This window comes from Trachurus japonicus, chromosome 12, assembly GCF_045865225.1.
Source record: "Trachurus japonicus isolate A0001 chromosome 12, Traja_1.0".
Classification (NCBI taxonomy): Eukaryota; Metazoa; Chordata; class Actinopteri; order Carangiformes; family Carangidae; genus Trachurus; species Trachurus japonicus.
In genome coordinates, this window is record NC_140918.1 from 11,316,251 (window position 1) to 11,340,538 (window position 24,288).

General features: G+C 42.8%; 1 protein-coding gene across 2 annotated transcripts; it reads left to right on the plus strand.

Annotated features, from left to right (window-relative positions):
- Positions 1–703: 703 nt before the first annotated feature.
- On the plus strand, positions 704–24,026 carry LOC146977158 (uncharacterized). Of its 2 annotated transcripts, XM_085793137.1 has the most exons (12): positions 704–1,115; positions 4,668–4,846; positions 14,705–14,817; positions 14,912–15,001; positions 15,116–15,236; positions 16,205–16,344; positions 16,504–16,706; positions 17,774–17,883; positions 17,988–18,129; positions 18,919–20,002; positions 20,054–20,479; positions 23,137–24,026. In XM_085793137.1, exons 1-12 carry the CDS (start codon positions 1,057–1,059, stop codon positions 23,230–23,232), a joined length of 2,763 nt encoding a protein of 920 aa, XP_085649263.1. In that variant the 5' UTR covers positions 704–1,056; the 3' UTR covers positions 23,233–24,026. The 2 variants fall into 2 exon arrangements, with proteins under 2 accessions (XP_085649263.1, XP_085649262.1); XM_085793136.1 differs by having other exon boundaries at positions 18,919–20,479.
- Positions 24,027–24,288: the final 262 nt, after the last annotated feature.

Genomic DNA, 24,288 nt, shown 5'->3' on the forward strand with positions numbered 1-24,288 from the left:
TTGACGACCTCATGAAGCTGAGGACAGAATTAAGAGTGTGCAAAGCTGTCATCAAATCAAAAGGTCGCTACTTAGAAAAATCTAAAATCTAAAACATATCCTACTTTCACGTGTTTTCTACATTCCACATGTGTTCCTTCATAGTTTTGATGTCTTCAGTTTTAATTTACAATGTAGAAATGCATAAAGATAAAGAAAAGGGTTCAACCTTTTGACTAGTAGTTTACGTAGGCTATTCAAAAAGTATTCTGTGAAATCAATCACTACTTGCTTCCTCCATCACTGTTTATTCGTCCCAACCTGCGATAACTGCTGCCGCCACTAGATGGCGATGCAGGGTTGCGTAACATTTTTCTTTCCTTTTTTTCCCCCCCCCAGGTGGGTGAAGGTTGAAGCCATGACCGCTTCATGTCAAAGTTTACAGACACAACGAGAAATAATAATTAAAAAAAAAAAAAAGACGCAACACTAATATGCAGTTTTTCCTCTAAATTAAAATCTGCGCGAGAGATCCTCACCTGCAGCGCGCGTGTCACTAGTCACTAGTAGTTTTATAGAAGAGAACGAGGAAGATAAACAAAGGCGAATGTTTTGGACCAATCACAGAGCGTGAGACGGAAGCGGTGATGTCACGGAGGCGCTGATTGGCTGAAGGAGCGGACAGAGGGAGGGGGCTGACTGGCTGACTGGCTGCGGTGTGTGTGTGAGAGCTGCACGACTTCCCTCGCGGAAAAAAAAAAGTTTCCTTCACTTCAGGACAACGCGACTGACTCACGAGCTGCAAAATGCTGCTTCACCTTCACCTGCAGCTCACACACCTGGACTATTACCTGTCGCCTGGACCCACAGGGAACTGCTGAAACAACTGTACAACCTCTGAAAGAAACCTGGAAGAGACAGGGAGAAAGAAGAGGGAGAAAACTCGTGGGGCGTGTCTTGTCCGGAGGTTTTTTAAAAGAAAGAAATCCCGAACTCTTTGGTTTTTAAAGTTTTTGTTTTTGTTGAGAAGTGAGAGGGAAGAAAGAGGAAAGTTTGTCCTAAAACCTCAGCGCCATCATGCAGGGAAACGGTGGAGTGTACGCGGTGAAGAGTAGGAGGAGGCCCGTTCAGAAAAAGTGAGTGGAAATGTTTTAAAGAGTTTTTTTTTATTATTATTATTATTGTAATTAATATTTTTCCTTCTGCAGGACAAAGACATGGTGTACATTGTAGCCTAACAACAGGCCGGAGCTGCGGGGGCGGGGTTAAGGCGACTGGTGGCTGTGCAGAGTCAGTTTAAAAATGCATTTAATAAAGTGCGTCACATCACTTTAATTGTAAGGTTTATTTTACAGATTCAGATTATTAATGGAATATATATTTTAAAAATGTTGTTGAATATAGTGAGAAAATGGTCGGAAAAGGAAAATAATTTTAGCTAAATCAGATAAAACAGTTCAGGAATTCAATGTTAGGCTATAAAATGCAATTATTAGCCTTTTACTTTAGGGTTAGTTTTTGCATTTTAAACAAATTAGCTGCAGATTAAACTTTTTCACATGCACTTTTCCAGACTCATCACCTGGTCCATAGATCTAATGGCTGAATGGAGTCATGAGGATGGTGCAGCAGCCTCTGCAGCCTCCCCATGTTGTCTAGTTTAGTCAGTGGGGATGTGACTGATGCTGCAGATCCACTGTGTTGAAGCTGGGTTGCATCTTTTAGTGTTCAGCACCACAACAATAAGCTGCTTTAGGCCACACTTTCACACATGAACTCATCAAGTCTCGCTCTTCGTGTCTCCCACCACCACATGTCACCCTCTTGGCACTGTGTGAAAGAGTAGCGTTGCCACGTTTCCACTTCACACAATGAATCTGCACAGGTAACCTGACTCAGCTGAGACACTTCTGGCTCCAGAGCCAAGTCAAACTTTGCTTATATACCACAGTGAAGGTGACGATCAATAAGGGGGAGGTTTGACTCAGTTCTAGAGATGTAGCAAAGGTTTCCCAGCATGACTTTGTCCAAATGTTTGATGAGTGAAAGCTGAAGGAACCACCAACCTTCAGATTAGTGCACCCACCCACACTACATCCTGGGCCACAGCTGCCCCAGTGTATGAATAAATCTGAATTATTTTACCCTAAATTTTCCCACAGTGGCATCCCCACACAACAGTCCAAAAATATTCAGTTGTATAATGTCATGTAAGGTGAAGAATAGCATCAAATTATGATGTTTTAGGGACTTTTCAGCTTTAAAACAACTTTTAAAATCTTAATTGATTCTCTCTTTTGCTCTGTTCATCCATTATTTCCTAATTGGAGACAAGAAAACAGACGATATTCACACTTGAAAAGCTAAAACTGATTGATCAGTAAGCAACAGAGTTTGCACTTTGCAGATCAGTTTCCTGCAGCTTTGTAAAACACTGTTTATCTCCAGGATTTGTCATGGATACGCCAACTTTAACTGTTTACTACCTTTAGGCATCTTTGCTGTCACTGTTTTCCCAAACACACTGCTTTAACTGTGTTTGTTCTAACCAGAGTCGACTTCTTACATTTTGAAAATGAAACCGCTGACTTTTGTGGGTCCGGTGCTGCGAGTTTTTATCCTTTTGTTTCTTCTCTGCTCGTCTTTAATCTCCTTCATTCCTGCCTGTGTCGCTCCCTCCATGCCTCTCTTGTCTTGGATCTGTGTGTTTTGTCAGCGAGGGCCGGCTCTCGGCTCCTTCTTTACAAGTCCCGACACGTTGGGGGAGAGGAATTACTGTTGTGGTAATTTGTAGTACCAGTGGAAGATCAACAGACACACATGCCGTCTCAAGCGTAAATGATGTAACTTTTGACTTTATTTGGACTGATTTGTTTTGTTCCACTTCGGATATCTTCTATCTCCTCGTTGGTCCAGACTGAAACATCGACATCTCAACAGCCGCTCAGATGGTTTTGACATGAAATGACACACAGACGTTTATACAGTAATCCCCCAGAGGATGAATCCTAATAACTCTGCTGATCCTCTGAAGTTTCCTTCAGTAACACAATGATGTTGACAGCAGTGGTTTTGAGAGAGATTTCACAATTGTTTGATGGAAAGCCATGACACACAGTCCTCACAGTTATGTTATAATATGTTCAATAGTTATTGTCGTTTCTAATCTTGTGATTTGTGTTTTAAACTTAAGGCTGAAAGTTTTTTCATTGTTGTTGCTACAGACTGGCAGACCAGCACATGTGGAAAACCATTTGAGCATAAGAAGATGACACCTATGCTCCTATTTTCTTTTACTTTTTAGGACTTTTATTGTGGAGAGACAGTGAAAGATGAAGGTTAGCTGAGGGAAGATGACACACAGCAAAGGGCAATGGGTCGGGGGTCGCTGCTGTTAGCATGGAGGCCTGATTACATTTGACATTCATACTCCTACTGCTTAGAATAGAGTGGCAAAGGTTAGAGGTAGAAATAATATTCCCCTGTGAAATAAGGCATGGCTACTTTGCTGTTATCATCTGCAACAAAATGCATTGATATCAGACAAGCAGTAAAAAAAAAAAAAAGGTCAGCTAATTTGCTGCTGCAGGACTTAAGTTACATTTCATATCATCTGCTGCATCAGACATGAATATATATGAGAATACAGCAGGACTATTGTACTACTACTTTTCCATTTCCATTTCCCATATGGAATAAGACATGACTACTTTACTGTTATCATCTGCAACAAAATGCATCACTATCAGATAAGCAGTAAAAAAAAGTGAAACCAATTTGCAGCTACTGATGGACTTCAGTTAAATCTCAGATCATATGCTGCATCGGAAATGAAAATATATGAAAATCCAGCAGGAATATTATACTAGAAGTCATTTTATTCTGAAAAACTTTTCCATGAAGAACAGGGTTGTGATATAAAGACACAAGACTGAATGTGACATAAAATGTTTTGTCGATTGCTGGTACATCCAATGCGTTCTTTCTTGGAAAGTTGTCGTTTCTAGTGTAGTCATCATGAAAAAGGTTTTGACGTGAACATCCATCCATAGGAGTGGGCGCCCAGAAATAGTGTATGATGCTGTGAAATCCTCAAGTAGTGAAAGCTTCCCATGATGGCTTAACCATGACATTTCCAGGTTGGTTGGTTGTGTGTTTCCTCTGAAGTTCACCACCATGAGCAGTGTGAGGATGGATGTATCAGAAAGAGGAAGGGGGCCCGGCCGAGGCTGCATCCTGTGTGTTTGTGCTGCTACGCCGCTGACTCTTCCAGTCGTGTAATAACAAAAGTATGAGCCAGAGTCTCAGCTCCTCGTTTGATGTGGTTTATTGGGGACATTGTGTCTTAGAGATTCAACACAGGATTTTTTTCTTCTTTCTCTTACGTTTTCAGGAACAGTAACAGTCAGTGTGTCAGTAAGACACCCCTGTCTCCTGAGCAACCCCCCCCCACACACACACACACACACACACACACACACACACACACACGCTGACGCTCTTTACAGGATGTGAAAAATGCACCTTGAACCCCAAACACCCACTTGAACTTGTAGATGGAAATTCCACTGTGTTCTGTAGGATGTCAAGCACAGTGAGTGTGTTGTGGTTTTTTTTCTTTTTTTTTTTTTTAATAAATCCTCTTCCTGACTTCCATGTCTTGTTTGTGTGTTTTTTTTTTTTTTTAGTGCGAAGCCTCCACCGGCGAAGACCAACCCGTCCAAACGGCACCGGGACCGTCTGAACATGGAGCTGGACCGCCTGACCGGCCTGCTGCCGTTCTCCGAGGACGTCCGAGGTCGTCTGGACAAGCTGTCGGTGCTGCGGCTCAGTGTGGGATACCTCAAGGTTCAGAGTTACTTCCACGGTCAGTGACGTCTCATGAAAACACACACAAACACACACCTACACACTCGTAGCTGTGGTAACTAAAAGGTCACATGTGTGGGAAAATTTTGAAAGTGCGCGATAGTATATGCAGCAGCATGTGTGGGACAGTGTGAGTCAAGTGTGCAAACATGCAGCTCTGCTCCAGACATTTCTGTGGCTCTGAGTGTCGGAGCGGGAACTCGACACTGTGAGTAATGAATCGTGTCCCTGCTGGGAGGGAAACAGGAGAGCTGAGCCCCCGGGGCAGATGGAGGCTGAGGGCAGAGCAACATGAGACAAGGCAGCCTGGAGAACAGTAGGTCCTTATTCTGAGGCTGATCAAACAAACACACACACACACACACAGTTGAACGGTGGAGCTCGGGCCGCTCGCTGCCTCTGAGCAGCCGCCGTTGTTTGCTGAAAGTCCGAGCACCTCTGGGAAAACAGTTGTGTTGATTTTCTTTGTGAGGAAAGAAGCAAACACACTAAAAACTAAACTCGTTCGTCTGGTGCGCACGGCCATGAAGGTGATGGGAAAAAGTTACTATCACACCTTGAAGTTTATTTATGAACAAACTGTTCTTAGGCAAGCCCAGAGGTTTCCCTCATTAAACTCATCAAATACACAATAAACTCCAAAACGCTCTCGTGGACAAGTTGTGACCTGCACATTCACCACGCTATGAGATAATAACAGAACGTACGAGACAGAGTTGTTTTAGAGGCAAATACAGAGACTGCTTGCTGAAAAACTGCTCCCGATGGGAAGGTGCATCGGTTTTTCATGAATTTACCTCTAAAACAACGCTGTCTCATAACGTTGTGTTATTATCTCATAGCGTGGTGAATGTGCAGGTCACAACTTGTCCACCAGAGCGTTGTGGAGTTGTTGGATTGTGTATTTGATGAGTTTGATGAGGGAAACCAAGAAATCCCATGAGCCTCCGTAGCGTAGCTCTGAGCAGCTCACGGCTCTGCTTCGCCGTTCTAAAAATAGCTTGCACCGACAATTAAAGGTAACGAACCTACTCCTAAAACTATAGGGATTATGGCAATGGGCCAATTTGCCAAAATGTTGAACTATCCCTTTAACAATGTTGCTTGATGCCAAAGTTTGTGCAATCATTTTTATAGTGCTTTTATTATGGTGATCTTTTAGCATGTGTTATTTATGAAAAGTGTATGTATGTGTTATGTTATGGGATACTGTATGTGCAATACTGTTATGTAATTGTCGGTGATGGTATGCCTGAGGATGTACTGTTTGTTGTCATGGTGGCTGTTGATCCATATCAGTAATGATGTCGATGAAGGAGGAAAAACACACACTGAGCCTCGGACAACAACCAGTGGAACATATGAACAATGTGACCCCTGAACGCCCACAAGGGAAACTTTCTCTCTTTACTTTGTTAGATCAGCAAAGATCAGAAAGTCTTGACAGTCAATGTAAATAAACCTAAATGTCTCCTGTAGGTGTGCAGCTGGTCGATGACATCATCCCTCCTCTGTTGCTCACCCTGAGGGTCTAAGAGCAGAGGATGATGTTATGAAGTTGCGTTGCCTTGCCATATTAATATTGATACTGAAACTAGTTTGTGATGTCAGGAGACTGAAATTAACCAACCACCGGCGACGGCTGATGTTGAAATTTTATCAATTTTAGGTCAGTAAGTCAAATTTATTTGTATAGGACATTTAAAAACACCATAGTGCTGTTGATGCCTGAACAGACGATGCAATCTAAACAAATTAAAACAGTTCAGCTAGGGATGTCACAATTACTCGTTTTCACAATTAAAGCAGATATCATCGGCACGGCCGTTTCGGCTAATGCTGTGTTCAAGGCAGGCTTTTGAAACCGTAAGTTACAGCTTCAAGTCACAACTACGACTTGGTAGCGTTCCAGGTAACCCGTAGCTCGTGTTTTTACCGTCCTGTTGTCTGTGAAAGTTTCCTATAACGGCCACTCGTAACTTCCGACCCGTGAACTCGTACCAGATCGAACTGGTATGACTTCACAGGAAGGAAAAACACAAAGTACGAGTTTCCTTGAACGCACCATGAGTTAGCAGCCCCCGCCCTTGTCAGGCATCAATTGGTCCTCGTGCTACGTCACCACATTCACGCGCATCCCTTGGCTGCACACACAGCCCTTCATGCCGTTCTCTCCCCTCATTGGATAACACTTGTATCCCACAAGGAAAATTTTCTCCTCGGGTTACAGCAGAGCAGAGTGACGGAGAGACTCGTGTTTAGGCTGAAATACTTCATGTAAGTGATTGCTGACGGAAAATAGGACTATTTAGGACTTATATTAACAAAAACATTCCACTGATATCTGCTTTAATCGTGGTATTAAAAGCCACAATTAATTATCGTAAAGATTCCTAAATACCGTCACTTCCCGAAAAAGATTAGCCTATGTCAGAACCATATCGGTGCACCAAAATAACGGTAAATGCTTAGATACTGGTCCATTTAACTAACGTAACACTGAATTGTAGGAAATTAAATGTTAGCCTGTCAAACAAAAAACGATTAAAATAAACGTAAACATTTGGTATAGATGACAATTTATTTCAAACACTTACCCTGGGGGATTAATAATTGGTCATATATCAATAGATACATTAAATATTTAGTGTAAACAATGAGTAATGTAATTATATTTAGACTCTTTTTGATTTTACACATTCATAGTGTTGTGAAATTGATAAATGCATAATACACTGCAAAAACTCAAAATCTTTCCAAGAATATTTGTCTTATTTCTTGTCAAAATGTCTCATTTCTAGTCAAAACGAATCTCTTTCCACTAAAAATTAACTTGCTTTTAGATAATTTTCACATGTTTCAAACAAATTTCCACTTGAAATAAGTAGAAAAATCTGTAAAAAAGTGTCTAAAAACAAGCTACTTTTTTATGTATAAACGATGTATGTGTATGTATATGTATAAATATACATATTTTAGGTATAATGAGATTTGTTTTGACTAGAAATAAGACAAATATTCTTGGTAAGATTTTGAGTTTTTGCAGTGTAATCGTGATAATTGTAACACTGTGATTATTTATCTGACAATAATCGCACCAAGAAAATGTATAATCGTGACATCCCTAATTCATGCTCCAGTTCCATACACAAACACAACTGAAGAGTTAAAGGCCAAGGAGAAGAGGTGTGTCTTTCTTTCGCAATGACTTCAATTACTGGATGTTTTCAGCAGCCTTTATAAATAAGGGAAGATTGTTCCAGAGCCTGGGAGACGCCACCGCAAAAGTCTCAGTCACTCACATTTGTTTTTGCAATAAGTTGAGTATCCAGTCCAAGTCCAACATCTTCTGAACGTCTCCTTCCAGCTGCGTCGTGACGCATTAGATACAGATTTTCTAATTATAACGGCTGTTAAACATCTCAATGTCAGTCAGCAACGCTGGGACAGATGTTAATTGAAATTTATATTAACATCTAAATCCAAGAGACCCTGAAACCTGGAGCCTGTTCTATTGACCAACCACAGTTTTAATCCTCATGTGACAAACTCTGCATTTATACACTGTGGAAATACACTAGGAAATGAATTGATTGATTATCAGGCCTCTACATGGGGGTGACCTAAGTTACCAAGGAGCTTCCTTCATGATTTCTTTCTGCAGACACGTCGATTATCTGACATGTAAGCAGAACGCAGACCTGGGATCTGCAGAGCAAACACAGTTTCTTCTCTTTCTTCTGCTGCTGCACTATTTTTTTTTCCACCTAAAAAAAAAAAAGTTACTGCAGGTCGTTGACCTGGGCGTCTGTCCCATCTCTACCATCCATCCCATATGATGTGAACATGGCAGCAGCCCAAACTGAGATAAGCCCTCGCTGTGACATCACTCAGGTTACTGGTCAGACTTCACAAAGATATGTCGACTTAAGTCAAATCACTTTTACTGAAATAAACCAATACCATATTGGTTCATTTTTAACAAACTGCTGCTGCTGTGGTCACAGATTTTACACCAGACTTCTCGAAGCCTTTCCTTTCTCTCTCTCTCTCTTTCTCCCTCTCCCTCTCTCTTTGTGGCTGTGCTATCTCTGCGATCGCTGCTGCTGATGGAGAAGAAGGGGGCTGCAGAGGGCGGAGGGAGAGAGGCTCTGAAGCACAGTCGCACGACATGAGGGCTCCTGACGAGGCCGTGCAGAGAGATAGGAGCGTTTGTGAATGGAGACGTTTGAACGGCGTCTCGCTGCAGCTTCACACTCTGCCGCTGTTTATTTTCCCACACAGCTCGGTTCACCGGGCAACGACTGAGCCGAGACTGTCCAACAATAAAAAAAAAAATAGACGTGTAAGAAACGTAAAACGAGAGAGCGAGCTGATCTCTGAGGTGATGAGGGGAGGATGAGTCCGTGATAACGAGGAGAGTGAAAATGTTGAAGTCGAGCTGGTTGAGGGCCAATCAGATGAAGACCTGCTGTCGCACATCGTGCCGCAAACACGTTATCTCCTCTCCGCTTTGATGTGCGTCCAGACCGACACCGCCGTTGTCTTATTTAACGTTACATAACCCGAGCCTGCAGCCGTGAACCCAACGAAGCATCTTCACTTGTTCTTCACTCTCGTCTTTGAGCTCCTCCAGTCCGTCCTCAGTGGAGCAACAAGCTCTTGTATCAGCACAAAACTGGTTATTATGCTTTAAAAATGAGAAATGCTCTGAAATTCCTGCGTCGTCACTCATCTTACAATGACCTACAATTGACTTTATCCATGTTTTCTTGTATTTATTGATCTTTGACCATTATAGAAGTCATTAACGGACAAACCAATAAGAGGATGAGAGTGGTTTCCAGAGAACAGACCTCTCTGTGGCCTCCTGAATCTCTGCGACTTCTCCATCTAATCTCCCACAGCAGCTTCCTCTGATTGTGGAGGATGTTTGTTCAGGGCCGAATCGTGGAAGTGATGTTGAGGCCTTATGTCCGACAAAAGCCTTAAGAATAACACCAGACTTTGATACGGTCCTCACGCGATCATTGATGTCTTTTTTTCTTTTCTTTTCTTATTGATCATTGGAGCGTGTTCAGATGCTTTGATTTCAGATTTTACGTGACGAAGCAGGAACAAAAAACAGGGAAGAGCTGGCGCTGTGGGATGTTCCTTGTTTGGGTTCAAGTTGTGTGGGATGAAAACAAATCTCTTGTTTGACTCCGAAACATGACACAGTTTCAGCGGCGGCCATTATGTGTCACCTGGAGAGAGCGATAAACAAAAGAATATCAAAGACTTTATTTCTTATTCAGACAAATGATATCATAGCTTTGAAATGTGACGCTTCCTTTTACTTCCTTTTTCCACAAGGCTTTTGCAAACACTGTTTTTAATTCCTGTAACAGACATGGGGAGAAAAGTTCAGGGAGACGTTGTCCAGTTCATCCTCTGTGGCGCATGAATGTGCTGAGTAGTTAAAGGGATAGTTCAACATTTTGGCCTATTCCCAGTCTCTGCATTTGCCTCGAAAACAACTCTGTCTCATTATGATCCGTAGTGTAGCTCTGAGCAGCTCGCGGCTCTGCTCTGCCGTTCTAAAAATAGCTTGCACCGACAAATAAAAGTAACGAACCTACTGCTATGACTATAGGGATTATGGCAATGGGCCAATTTGCCAAAATGTTGAACTATCCCTTTAAACTGGTGAACATCTGGGTACAAGGATGTATCCAGAGGACTGGATGAATCTGAACATACAGACTCAGTTGAACTCACACTTTCTAGTAAACACACAATCACTGATGTCCGTGACAAAGCAAATACCTAAATAAAAAAATAAAAAAACTTTTATAGCTTCAAAAACATGCCAATTATCTATACGTTTTCTTTAGTTTCAGTGATGGTTGTCTGTATCTGCATGAGAACCCTAACACCCAACTGGGCCAAACCTCTTATGACACCCATTTTCTAACAACTATAGCTGAAGAAGTGAAATAATAAAATAGCATAAAGCATAAAATTGTTTTTTTTTGCAAGGTTTATTGAAGGTTTTGCGGATGAGGGATATACATTTAGTTTCGAAGAAAAAAAATGACAAAAAAAAGTTGAAGGCAGGGAATATCTTATTCAACTAAACTAAAAAAAAAACAACTTAATCACAATCAGTGAACTAAATAAAAAAAAAGAAAGAAGCGTATAAAATAAAGATGTGCCACATGGACTTCCTCTCATCTGCTGCCTGCAAATCCACAGGCAACACCTGTATGACTTAATGTTGTGCTATGATCTCATAAAAAATGGCATAAAAAATGTCATTCATTCACACAAAGTGATTGAACTGACCCCTGTGTTCACCAACCACAACATTAAAGTGATGTTTACATGAATGCATCAATCAGTTCACATAGTTTATTCTAAATAATGGCTTTATGTGTGCACACACAAACTGCAGCAGTGTCAACAAACCCGTCAGCGCCCAGCACAACCTGTGTGTTGCTTCCTGCTCTGAGTGAGTCCCAGGTGATGCTGCTGCTGCTGCTGCCATCGCCATCACCAGGTGTGGGGGGGGTTACCATGGTGAACTTTTGTCACCACGGCAACTGAGTCTGAGCAGCTCAGGACGCCTGGCCTGCCACCGAGGGGTAGAGTAAGGGGAGGGGTGAAGGGGCAGGTGGCGGGGGCAGAGGGAGGCAGAGGCAGGTTTGTCTTGTTTTGGCAGTGGAGCTGATTGTTCACGTCTGCTTCCTGTGTTTGCATCGAGGGGTGAGGGAGGTCGCGGCGAGGTCAGGGCCGCCATTAACTCCCGGCCTCCAGCTGCATTTTCCTGCGAGATAAATCTGTGCGCGCGCCGCCGAGTCATAAACACAGCAGAGATACCGAGAGAGGCCTGGACGCAGCAGCACATCGTCTGCTGCTTCATCTCCGCACATTTAAGTCTCTTTAAGAGGCTGAAAATCAAAAGCAGACATGAACGGAGTTTGTCTCGATTTTATATTTTAGTTCCTGACTTTCAAATTTGATAGTGTCCATGTCCTCGGGTCATAAATGTTACAATTAACAGCTGTTTACATCAGTCTAGATGAAAGTAGATGATTGTAAATCCAGCAGCCTCCACTTAATCCTACAAGAAATAATAATGAAAATGCATCTTTTAATAATTTAGATTGTTGATTGGACACATCTGCATTGAGTACTTGTGATACTTAAAGGGATAGTTCACCCTAGAATGATATTTCGCTCATTATCTACTCACCCTCATGTTGACTAAGGGCTGGAAGAAGTTTCAGAGTCCACCGTCCCTTCTCTGAGTTACAGGGGGTAAAAGAGCTCTTCGTAAAAAAACACACACCAAAAAACATCCAAATACCTCCATGATGCTCGTATGTAATGTCCGTCTTGTGCTGAAGCCCCAAATTGCGTAATTGTCCCGAAAAAAATTAAATAAGTCTATATTTTAAGCTTGTTTGTAGCGGAAGCTTCTCGAAGCTCCTCTTCCTGGACCGTCCAAATCTCGCGTGATTCGCAGTAACCGCACTGACGCCGGCGCAAATCACGCGAGATTTGGACAGACCAGGAAGAGGAGCTTCGACTACAAACAAGCTTAAAATATAGACTTATTTAATTTTTTTCGGGACAATTACGCAATTTGGGGCTTCAGCACAAGACGGACATTACATACGAGCATCATGGAGGTATTTGGATGTTTTTTGGTGTGTGTTTTTTTACGAAGAGCTCTGGTGTCCCTTTGCAACCGTTATATGGACATGCACTGCTACTCCAAGACCCCCTGTAACTCAGAGAAGGGACGGTGGACTCTGAAACTTCTTCCAGCCCTTAGTCAACATGAGGGTGAGTAGATAATGAGCGAAATATCATTCTAGGGTGAACTATCCCTTTAATGTACTATTTCTAGATTATATTTGCACACTTAAACTAGTATGCATCACTCTAAATGCAGAGCCTGTGCTTGTAACAAAGTCCTGTTACTTTAAATCAGAATATGTCTTTTTTTGAGTCTTTTTGCAGCACTGTACTGAGGTCATCTTAAAGTGTATATAATAATGTGTATATGTACAATGTGTGTATATGTGTGTTGTAGTGCACTCTGAGTGTATTTGCACTGTGACTACCCCGTGGGGCCCCTCGCAGAGACCACACACCTCGGAGCCGACAACAGATGGTCGATGCCACGTCGCCTCTTACACTCAACATCCATCTCAAACAAGCAGAAAAAAAACATCCATCTTCTCCTCTCTGGAGCTTTCTGGAAATTAGTGTCAGTGTGCTGAAGATGGATTGAGTGTCATGCGATCTTATCTTTGTGTAACGGGTTTTTAGGGAACTGATGCTTCCTCTCAACAAGAGAGACAAATGTTCTTTAACCAAGAGAAAACTAGACGTTATTAGAGTTACTCCATTGATCTACTAATAGAAAAATAATCAGCTTCTAGCCTCTCAGATATAAAGATTACAGTAAACTGAACATGGTTGTTTGAGGATGTTATCTTTACATTTTCTGACATGATATAGAAAACAAACAGTAAATGAATGATGAAAATAATGAATAGATGCAGCCTCAGGAAGATGTTGGACATTGTTAACATTATGCCTACACAGCATCAGCATACAGTTAACAGTCAGCTGTAAAAGTAAATTTAGCTGTTTGAGTGTCGTTCACTGTGACTGAGGTCGTCTTCAGGTTCAACCATTCATCAAACAGACAAGTCGACCTCGGTAGAAGTGTCTCATCTGTTTAGTCTGTCATGTCTTCCTCGCATGTTGCACATCGTGTCCGGTTTGTGTGTGTGTGTGCTGAGCTTAACGCTCGACGACACACTGATGTACTGTATTTACACCGATCTGAGCACGCTGATCCCCCCCCTCCGGAGTTTGGCCACAGTTTCATCAAATAATAACAAACTCTGGGATTTCAGTCGGTCGCCGGAGTTTGTCGAAAGCTGCTCTTGACTGAGACGTCAGGGCAAATTCCTCGGGTTTGCGGGGTGGAGACGAGAGGCAGATCCAGTGGGTTTGTTTTAAAAAAAAGGGTGAGGGAGGAGGTGGGAGGTGAGGGAAGTTTGTTGGCGTGCCACAGAGTCATTACTGTAGGGGAAAGGAAAGGAGGTATTGCTTTGCTGACTGAACGCCAACGATCACAGATTAGATTACACCACATTTTGCTAAAAAAAAAATCACGTCTTTTTAGAACAAAGTGAAAAAAACTGAGATTGTCTGTCTGCACAGCTCCCGGTTGTGGCGTTTCTGCAGATACAACATTTAAACGCTTCATTTTGCACCTGATTCTGAATCTGGACGTTTCTCTCCTGCACAAACCACCGGCTTTTTCCACCGTGCAGATGTTGTTGTGCGTAAAGAAACACATGCTCTCATGTCACAGTGTTTAGTCTGTTCCACAAATAAACCAGTGAAACATTAGTGGCGACGGAGCAAGGGCACATGCATGTGTTGGATACCTGACGGAGCCTTTGTTCACTATGAATAGAAGAGTTTCTTGTTTCCCGGAGCACCGCAACGTGTACAGACAGGTCTCTCATTTTATATCTGTTTATTTCTCAGGCACGATCCACATTAATAAACATGACTGTTAACATGCCAGACGTAGCCACAGGGTAGGTTTTCATGGCTGGTATGATGTTGGTACTGTAGGTTTTAAATTGGCACTTTTTGTAATGTGTTGACTGGAAAAATCCAGTGGTTTTTTGTTTTTTACCTCAGTTTTTGCAAAAACAAAACATGTTATTAGTAATTTGGATGAACTGATACTTAGTTAATCCGTGCAGAACCTCAGTGTTGTGTGTATGAGTGGCTCTTGACTGAATAGTTTGCTTCTTTTTCTTTTTCTTTGCTGCAGCGGCGCTCCAGAAAAATGCCAGGTCCGCTCCCGTCGTCCCTGCAAACGGCAGAAACGGACAGTCGGTGTCTCTGGACGGAGTCAGCTTCTCAGAGGGAGATCTCCTGCTGCAGGTGCAGTAACTGGACAAACAGGAGGAGTGTGTGGGCAGCAGTGTTGGTAGGAGTCATGTACATGTGTTCCCTATGCCCTCCTGTGTGTCTGCAGGCTCTTCACGGCTTCGTGCTGGTCGTTACGACAGACGGCACCGTCTTCTACACGTCCCCGACCATCCAGGACTTCCTGGGCTTCCATCAGGTGAAACTCTGACGCTAAACACAGCGTTAAGACATTTCTGTGTTCACTGTGTTTATTAGAAAAAGTTCAACAAACTCCTCCTCCTCCTCCTCTTCTTCCTCTCTGTGTCGCCAGTCGGACGTCGTCCACCAGAGCGTGTTTGATCTGGTTCACATGGACGACAGAGAGATGTTCAAGTGTCAGCTGCACTTCGCCTTCGACCACAGTGAGACCAACACACACGTCAGAGCAGAGGGTAAACACTCATCAATAAAACTGATCAATCTCTACCTTCTAATGTTATTTTTTAATCGTCCTTTTAGATAGATAGATAGATAGATAGATAGATAGATAGATAGATAGATATACTTTATTGATCCCAAGCTGGGAAATGACAGTGCAACAGCAGCATTTATTTTTTTATTTTTTTATTTTTTTATTTGGTTCATTTCGGGCATGTCAATTAGTCATCATCATCACACATCATCTCAATCCAATAATACAATACACATGACCGAAAGGGAAAGCGGGAGAAGCAAAAGCTTATCTAGTCCCGCCCCCAATACTCACATATTCATTTTTTCTGCATGTTACATTTTTGACATAACATTCTTCCAGTATTTTCAAAATGTAACAATTTGACATAACATTTTTTTTTTTTTTTGACATGACATTTCTCACTTTTTTTTTTTTTTTCAACATTTGACATTTTGACATAATGTGTTGCAGCATTAGGCAGTATGTAGAGTTGAAGAAATTGAAGTCCAGCTCTAGATAGAGCATAAGGATTACGTGTGTGTCTGCACATGTGTCCAAAATTTTTTTCATTTTACATTACACATAGCGACAATAACAACATATAGTATAAAAATATAAAGAACAAACTATACATACGAGTTTTTTAGCTGTTATTGTATTATTTTATTGTATGTTTCTACTTTTTTCAATTGTTTTTATTTATACTGGTGTTCTATGTATATTGTTTAGTAGCATACAGTAGATTTGCAACTGGTTGGTGCTATTAAAGATGCTATATAAATAAATTATTGATTATTATGATTTTTATTATTGAGAAAATAATCAGAAATCAGTTAAAAATGTCAGTAGTTGGTAGTTTTACTCTTTGATTAGACCTTTTTATATGATGTAGTGTCTGTGTGTCTGTGTAGGAAATCTTGCAGACAGTGTTAGATTTGGTTTAAGTTGGACGCTGTCTGTCTGCAGATGGGCAGACTGGCGGTAAATCTCTGAGCAGCTCTCAGAGCCTCCTGCCTCAGTACATCCCTCCAGAAAACTCATCCTTCCTGGAAAGAAGCTTCTGCTGTCGCCTGCGCTGCCTCCTGGACAACACGTCTGGATTCCTGGTAACGTGATTGACGCACTTATGTCCACAGCAGTTTTAGCAGCGACTGAGAGATTACATTACTGCACTTTAGGCAGACTTTTTAGTATTTGTGGTAATTATACATACCAAAAAAACCAAAAACCTGACCTGTAACTTTACTGTCTCTGCTCCACTCCAGGCTCTGAACTTCAACGGGCGTCTGAAGTACCTGCATTTACAGGGAAACACCGGGGCTGATGGGACTGCGGCTCCTCCTCAGCTCGCTCTGTTCGCCATCGCCACGCCCGTGCAGGCTCCTTCGGTCATGGAGATCCGCACCAAGACCCTCATCTTCCAGACCAAACACAGATTGGACTTTGCTCCTGTGGGCATAGACACCAGGTAGGACTTTTATTTCCAATATAAAAAAAAGGAAAAATGCAACTTCCAATTCCATTTTGATTTTGAAGCAGAAGTAAGCGATCCGGTCGTTTTGGCTAATGCTGCGTTCCAGGCAGGCTTTTGAAACCGTAAATTACAGCTTCAAGTCACGACTTACGACTTTGTAGCGTTCCAGGCAACCCACTCGTGTTTTTCCGACCTGTTTTACCTGTGAAAGTCACTATAACGGCCACTCGTAACTTCTGACCCGTGAACTCGCACCAGATCGAACTGGTACGACTTCACAGGTCGGAAAAACACGAGTTACGGGTTGCCTTGAACGCACCATAACTTCTTGTCAGCCGATGGAGTTAGCAGCCCCCGCCCTCGTCATGGATCTATTGGTCCTCGTCCCTACGTCACCACATTCAGGCGCATCCCTTGGCTGCACACACAGCCCTTTATGCCGTTCTCTCTCCTCATTGGATAAAACTTGTAGGATACAAGAAAAGTTTTCTCCTCGGCTCAGAGCAGAGCAGAGTGACTGACAGACCCGTGTTTCAGACCAAACACTCTATAGAAGTGATTGCTGTCGGAAGATATAACTATTTAAGACTTATATTAACACAAAAATATCGCTTACTTCTGCTTTAATATTTATATTTTATTAGATCAAATGTATGATGGAATATTAGGACCACATTATGGGAAAAAAAATGAGAATAAAGTCATAATATTCCAAGAGAAAAAAAAAAGAATATTACAAGAATAGTCACATTATAGGGATAAAGTCTTAATATTTCAAGAAAAGATTTTTTTTAATATTATGAGAATAAAGTCATAATATTTCAAGAAAAGTTAAGTATTTCGAAAAAATATATAATATTTCAAGGAAAAAAGTTATATGATGAGAATAGATCATGAAATTATGTGGGGGAAAAAGTCCTAATATAACAGAAATGTATTTTTGTAATGTCATAATAAGTTTCTCTAACATACATCTTTTTTCAAAAACTGATATTATCCTCCTCCAGTCCACTTTTTTCTTCCTCTAACAATCTGTCCTTTGTGTATTTTTGTCTTTTCAGAGGGAAGCTGGTTTTGGGTTATACCGAGGTGGAGCTGGTCACAACAGGGTCTGGTTATCAGTTCATCCACGCTGCCGACATGATGTACTGCGCCGACAACCACCTGAGGAGTGAGTTACTCTCTCAGCATCTTCTTCAGTTGTTTGTTTTTTTTGCCTCTTGTGTATTATTATCATCAGTCTCATCTTCTCCTGCTCTCTCTCTCGCTCCTCAGTGATTAAAACCGGAGACAGCGGCTTCTCCTTCTTCAGGCTGTTGACTAAAACCGGACACTGGCTGTGGGTCCAGGCCTCGGCCAGGATCGTCTTCAAGGGAGGGAGGCCGGACTTCATCATCGCCCGCCAGAAAGCCCTCACGTAAGCGTCCGACCGTCATTGCCGTCTTTATCTTCATTTAACATCTCAGGCCAGGTTGTTTTGTCAATAACACCCTGGGGTTACCACGGCAATGGCAAATTCACAGCAGCAACAGCAAACACACTGCTTTGTCAGAGACACAGCAGCAGATGATGAGCAACCGTGTGTGTGTGTGTGTGTGTGTGTGTGTGTGTGTGTGTGTGTGTGTGTGTGTTTACAGTATAGCCAGACAAACTGTATGCCCCTAGAGAGCTGCTTCACAATAAAAGCCAGCCCATATTTTGCCAGGCGAACGCTTTTATTGTGAAGCAGACAGTAGAGGTAAAAACATAAATAAACTAACCCAGTGTTAGCATTAACAGTACGCTCTGATACAGCTGTAAAAAAACAACAATTCAATCAAAATAAGTCACATAAAACCACCTTTGTGTGTGAACAGGCATGTAATGTGTTGTAGTCTATAACCAGCACATCCATTATCTAGTGAAAACCTTCCTGGATGCTATCTGATGTATGCATGTATGTAGTCATCATTAAAGACTCATTTTAGGCAGACAAAATGTTTTTAATCAATGCTAGGTGAGCAACCTAATGTTAGCTTAATTAGCTTGTTAGCTAAAGCAGTGCAAATCTTACTGTTGGTGAGAAAATGCAGCCATGAACTTTGTTTTCTTAAATTTGCCAAGTTTTTTCTATTACAAGACATTGTGCTAGTTTTTTATGTTAGAATTAGAGTTACTTTTGGAGTAATTGTTTTTAATTGTAAGAATTTCTGCTGTTTTTTGGTAGAAATGAAGAAGGTGAGGAACACTTGCGGCAGAGGAGGCAGCAGCTGCCCTTCAACCTCGCCACCGGTGAAGGCGTCCTGTACGACGTCTCTCTCTCCTTCCCCGGGCCCCCCGGCGCCGGCCCCCCGGGCCCCGCCGAGCCCACGACGGAGAAACCCCTGGACCCCGCCTCGCTCCTGGGATGCCTTAGCCGGCAGGACCACTCCATTTACACCCAGTCGGAGAAGCCCGGCCCGCAGCTCCCCATCTTCTCCGAGACGGAGGACGCCGGCGATTGTGAACAACTCCAGCCGGCCTTGGAGCAAGCTTTTCTGGACAGCCACGCTCTGCTCAGTGTGCCGGGTCAGATGCAGACTTCACAGAAGAGCCCGGTCACAACAATGGACCTCACATCAGACGCCATGATCGAGTCCTTGGAGCAGATTTTGGGGGATTTCAGTGACGGAGGGATAGAGGGTCTGGAGGTGGAGGAGATGGAGCTGAGGGACTGGGAACACACCCTGGTCAGGATGAATAAAGAGAGGGAGGATGTAGAGAGGGAGCTGAACAGCAGCCTGGCTAATGATGTGTTCTCGTATGTGGAGGAGTGTCTGAGGAGAGAGACCGGGGGGTTTGTGGTCCAGAGTTCAGATCAGACTGGACGTCATGTTTCTGGGAGTTTATCCGCTCAAGCCGGGCATCCGGGGTTTTCAAATACTAGCGAGCCACGGTGGCAGCCAGTAGCAGAAACGACAACAAGCCGGAGTGGATTTGGAGACGAGGCTCAGTTGGGAAATATTCTTGTTGATGTTGGTAATCCGACCGGGCTGAAAGGTGCCGCTGAAGTTGTTTCTCACAGGTTGACGAGCACGCTAACACCCACGCAGTGTCGTAAGACTCTCCGGGGCAGTCACCACTGTGGTAACGAGCTTTCAACACAATCCTGCGTGACACATCAGCCTTGGCTTCCATCGACACACAACGGCGACAATATTCACACCCGCCATCAATCTGGGTTGGAGCTAATGAACCAAAGTGCGCAATATTCTCAAAACCACGCTGGTTCACAGCAGACTTTCGTGGGGCCACAGCCTCGAGGCCCTCCAGTGTGGCAACGGCAACAACAACAACAACAACAAGGACAGCGACAGCAACAGCAACAGCAACAGCAACAGCAGCTGCCACAAAGTTTTCACCATCACACACTTTCACATTCCTCACACACGCCAGGCAGCGTGAACTCAGCAGCTCAGCCGTTCCACCCGCAAACACAGCGATTATCTGGCAGCTGCATGTATGAAAACAGAGAAGGTCACATGCCGAACGCCGTTCCTCCCGTTCTGACCAGACACAACGGGCCTCTCCTGGGGCCCGCGTGCTCCACGGGACCCAGCGCACATGGCGCCGGGGCCTCCAGAAACGCTCCGACCTTCGCCCTGTCCCATCCGGGCGTCATCAACCAGGGGCCGATGTGCACAGACGTGGGCGCCGACGTGGGAACGTTTCGACCGTCGGAGTTTCCCGCAGAGAACTCGTCGTCGTCGCTGCAGTCTTCGTTCTTCTGCTGGAACGGCAACGCTCAGGTGAGATGATCGAGCTTTGCTGTGAGAAACAATCAGGTTTATTGTGAGGAAAAGGAAAAGAGAGAGGGGGGTGGGGGGGGAAGAAAAACAATTGAAAATGTATTCATTAACTGAAGGTCTGGCTCAGATTTCAAGATCACTGGTCTGAGTGTTTCCCAGCTATTTGTCCAGATGGTTATGATTCCTCTTGGAAAACACATCGTGAAGGCCCCGGGTGGTTCCTGTCGTGTTTTGAAGAGCTTCTCCTCCACCTCAGTATATCCAGCAAACACACACTGACACTTTTTACTTCAACAGTCCTAAAATGACTTGTCTTAAAGGATAATTTCCGTTTTTTACAACCTGGACCTTATTTCTAGCATAAAATAAGATCATTTTACTCACCCAGACAACTTTGGTGTCATTTGGAGTTGTTTTGATGAAATTAGCCCCAGTGGAGAGCCGCGTATATCCGTATAATGCGAGAACACGGGGCACGCAATGCAGCCTCTAAATGACACATTATCTGCCCCAAAACTCGTTCATTTCGCCAATATTTTGTTATGATACACTAGTGCTATTCCCCTCCGAGCCCGTGGTGGCATGTTATCAACATCTGGGGTCTGTAGGTTGACCTACTGACCTCTGACCTGGATGATGTCATCTCCGACCGCTGCCCGGCTCATTCTGATAATAATCATTCTGCTTCGGCATTCAGGTCCATTTTTAGCTCAACTAGCCGGAGCTTTAGTGAGTCCAGGCTGCGGAGAGGAAGCCTGTGGAAGCTGAACTTCATCCAGCTGCTCATTTTGTTCTGACAAGTCAGAAACACGCAGAAACGAACCATAGCATTAGCTGTAGCAAGTTAGCCGTGCCGGGCAGCGGTCGGAGATGACATCATCCAGGTAAGAGGTTAGTAGTCAACCTAGAGACCCCGGATGTTGATAACATGCCACACGGGCTCGGAGGGGAATAGCACTAGTGTATCATAACTAAATATTGGCGAAATGAACGAGTTTTGCGGCGGATAATGTGTAATTTAGAGGCTGCATTGCGTGCCCCGTGTTCTCGCATTATACGGATACACGCGCCGCTCCACTGGGGCTAATTTCGTCAAAACAACTCCAAATGACACCAAAGTTGTCTGGGTGAGTAAAATGATCTTATTTTATGCTAGAAATAAGGTCCAGGTTGTAAAAAATGGAAATTATCCTTTAACTTCACAACTGAAGGACTGATAGCTGGGATGAGAATGAAACTCCCTGGATGTAATCATGAGTGCAAAAGATGAGCAGCTGTTAGAAAACATCTGGTCCTTTGATCGAAAGACAGACTGTACAAGAAAAATGAAGGAGAGAGATTAATTAGTTTAACTCCCAAGGAGGAGAAGATCAGACATGTTGCATTTACGAGACAAAAGATCAGTATGGATAAAGTCAGCGGATTTTTGAGTATCCCGTTTTTGTGTTTGTGCATCATGTGAACATCATATCCCGATTTCAGAAACCAGGATAGTTTTGAGAAACCCAGTTTTGCTACCAGGAGAACTCTTAAAGAAGATTTGATACTGTGGCATGTAAACGCCTTATCCCGGTCTCTGACAGCTGTAACTATATAGGCGCAGCCAAGTGACGTATCAGCAAAACAAACATGGCGGTGGCAAACCGTTCATACTTTTGGATTGATTGCAAGTGTCAGAAACCGGGAGAGTGGCATTTATCTTGTAAACAGGGATATGAATAACCAGGTTTCTCTTTGTTGTCCGGAATTCCTGGTGTACTTACTGTACAAACTTTATAATGCTTCGTTTACTACTACTAACACTATTTGTACTACTGTAGAAGTTTGTTGTCTAAATTGCACTAACTCATGGAGGTGAGTTTAATTTCGGTATAAGGGTTCGTCACTCCCTATGTTGGAGTAGCGGTGTTGGAAGGGGTCAGCCCTATGTTCCCAGGGCCCTATGTTCCCAGATTTAGCTAAAAGCTACATTACATCTGTAGTCAACTGCTACTGGTTAATAGGTTGGGTGTAATTGACTACCAGATTGGGAGAAATGGGGGATAAAATCTGATGCAAATTGTTCATAAAGGAAATGTGGGATCATTGGGCTTAATTTTGGAAAGAAAAAAACTTAGAAATGAGGGAACATAAGGCTGAGGGAACATAGGGCTTAGGAAACATAGGGCTGTGGGAACATAGGCACACTCCCATGTTAGCAAAAACTTTCAAATAGCACCTTGAAGTTAACCAAGCATTTTAAATTGGTCTGTTGTAGAGGGTAAAAAGTGAAATAGGGGCTGCAATTTTTTCTTTTGATAAAGGTTTTTTTTTTTTTTTTAGCATTTTTTTCAGCATTTTTTGAATAACAAACTAACATGAGCATTTACACTGAAGTCACAATTGCAATATGATGTTCGTTGCATATTGTGTTAGTTTATTGGGAGTTTCTGCAAAATTTCAATAAATCAGCACATTTTCAGACACCGATTTACTGTGTCTGATTGATTGAAACACTAGATGATAGGAAAAAATGAAGCTGATTCATCATTTTTATTGAATGTCTGTGTGGGTTGTGGCTTTAACTTGACCACAGTGATAAACGGGGCTGGTCTGGAGCAGCTCAAGGTTTTAATTAACTAATCACAGCCTCTCCTCTCCGACTGCTTATTCCACAGATTCCTAAAATTCCCCTGAACGGCGCCATCGACCCGTTCGCCTTCCCGGCCCGTCCTACTGGGAGCATCAACCTTTCCCGGAACACGGCACCATAATTGCTTCAGCACCGCACACACACATTGACTGGACTGATCTGTGTGTGTGTGAGGTCATCAGTGACTCAGAAAGCACTTGTGAGCTCATTCCTGCAGACAAAATAAGAGGTGATTATTATTTCACCAATGTAGTGAAACCTTGGACCTTCACATTTCAAACTGAAAAACCTCTCAGTCTTCATCTTTTCTTTTTTTATTGAGGTTTTGACTCATGAAATATTTATCAAACGACTTTATTTAATGATCTTTTTACATATATTCAGTATATGGAAAGTAACCGACAGCTGAAGTGTCCTGTCAGCGGAGAGGAAGCAGGAAACAACGGGGGTTTAACACAAAGTGGATGTTTCTGTAGAGAACAGAAGAAATCTGGACCAGAGCCTACTGTAACATCGCAGATCATATCTTAACATCTGCTTCCTGTGAATATCCATGTATATCCAGTTTATATGCAGTCTTTTTTTTTATGAGTGTGGTTGAAGAGTTGAAGTCGTATCATCGTGCCCATCATTCAGAGTTTCTTTCATTTGTCCTTCCCGAGGAAATGAATCACGTTCCTGGAGTTTCAAGATGAATCAGCTCCACAAAACAGTTGGTTTCAAGAGACTGAAACAAACTTTAAACAAAGAGTACTACAGACGTTGCCTTTACTTAAATCAGCCCCGTTTCCTTGAGGTTCCAGACGTAGGCTATATACTAAATTATTTTCCCAGTCACGTTGTATTTTCTCGCTCTAACTGTGAAGCCCCATCCCGAGGTCCAGTTAACAAAAACACTTAAAGTCACTGTGAACCACCTTTTCAGCTTTGTGTTTGTTTCCAAACATCAGTGCTGTTGTCGCTGATAAGTTTTATATGATCCTAATCTCCAGGGGGCAGGAGCACCGTGTTACAGATGTGTCTGAACTGACTCTTGGCTTATGGGAAATGGTGTTCATTAAAGGCAGCTAAGGAGCTTTTATACTGAATGGTATACTATATTAGATAACTTTTCAAAAGCTACCATCTTTATGAAAACATTATGAAGCGAGCCAACGACTTAAGACGTCTCTCTATG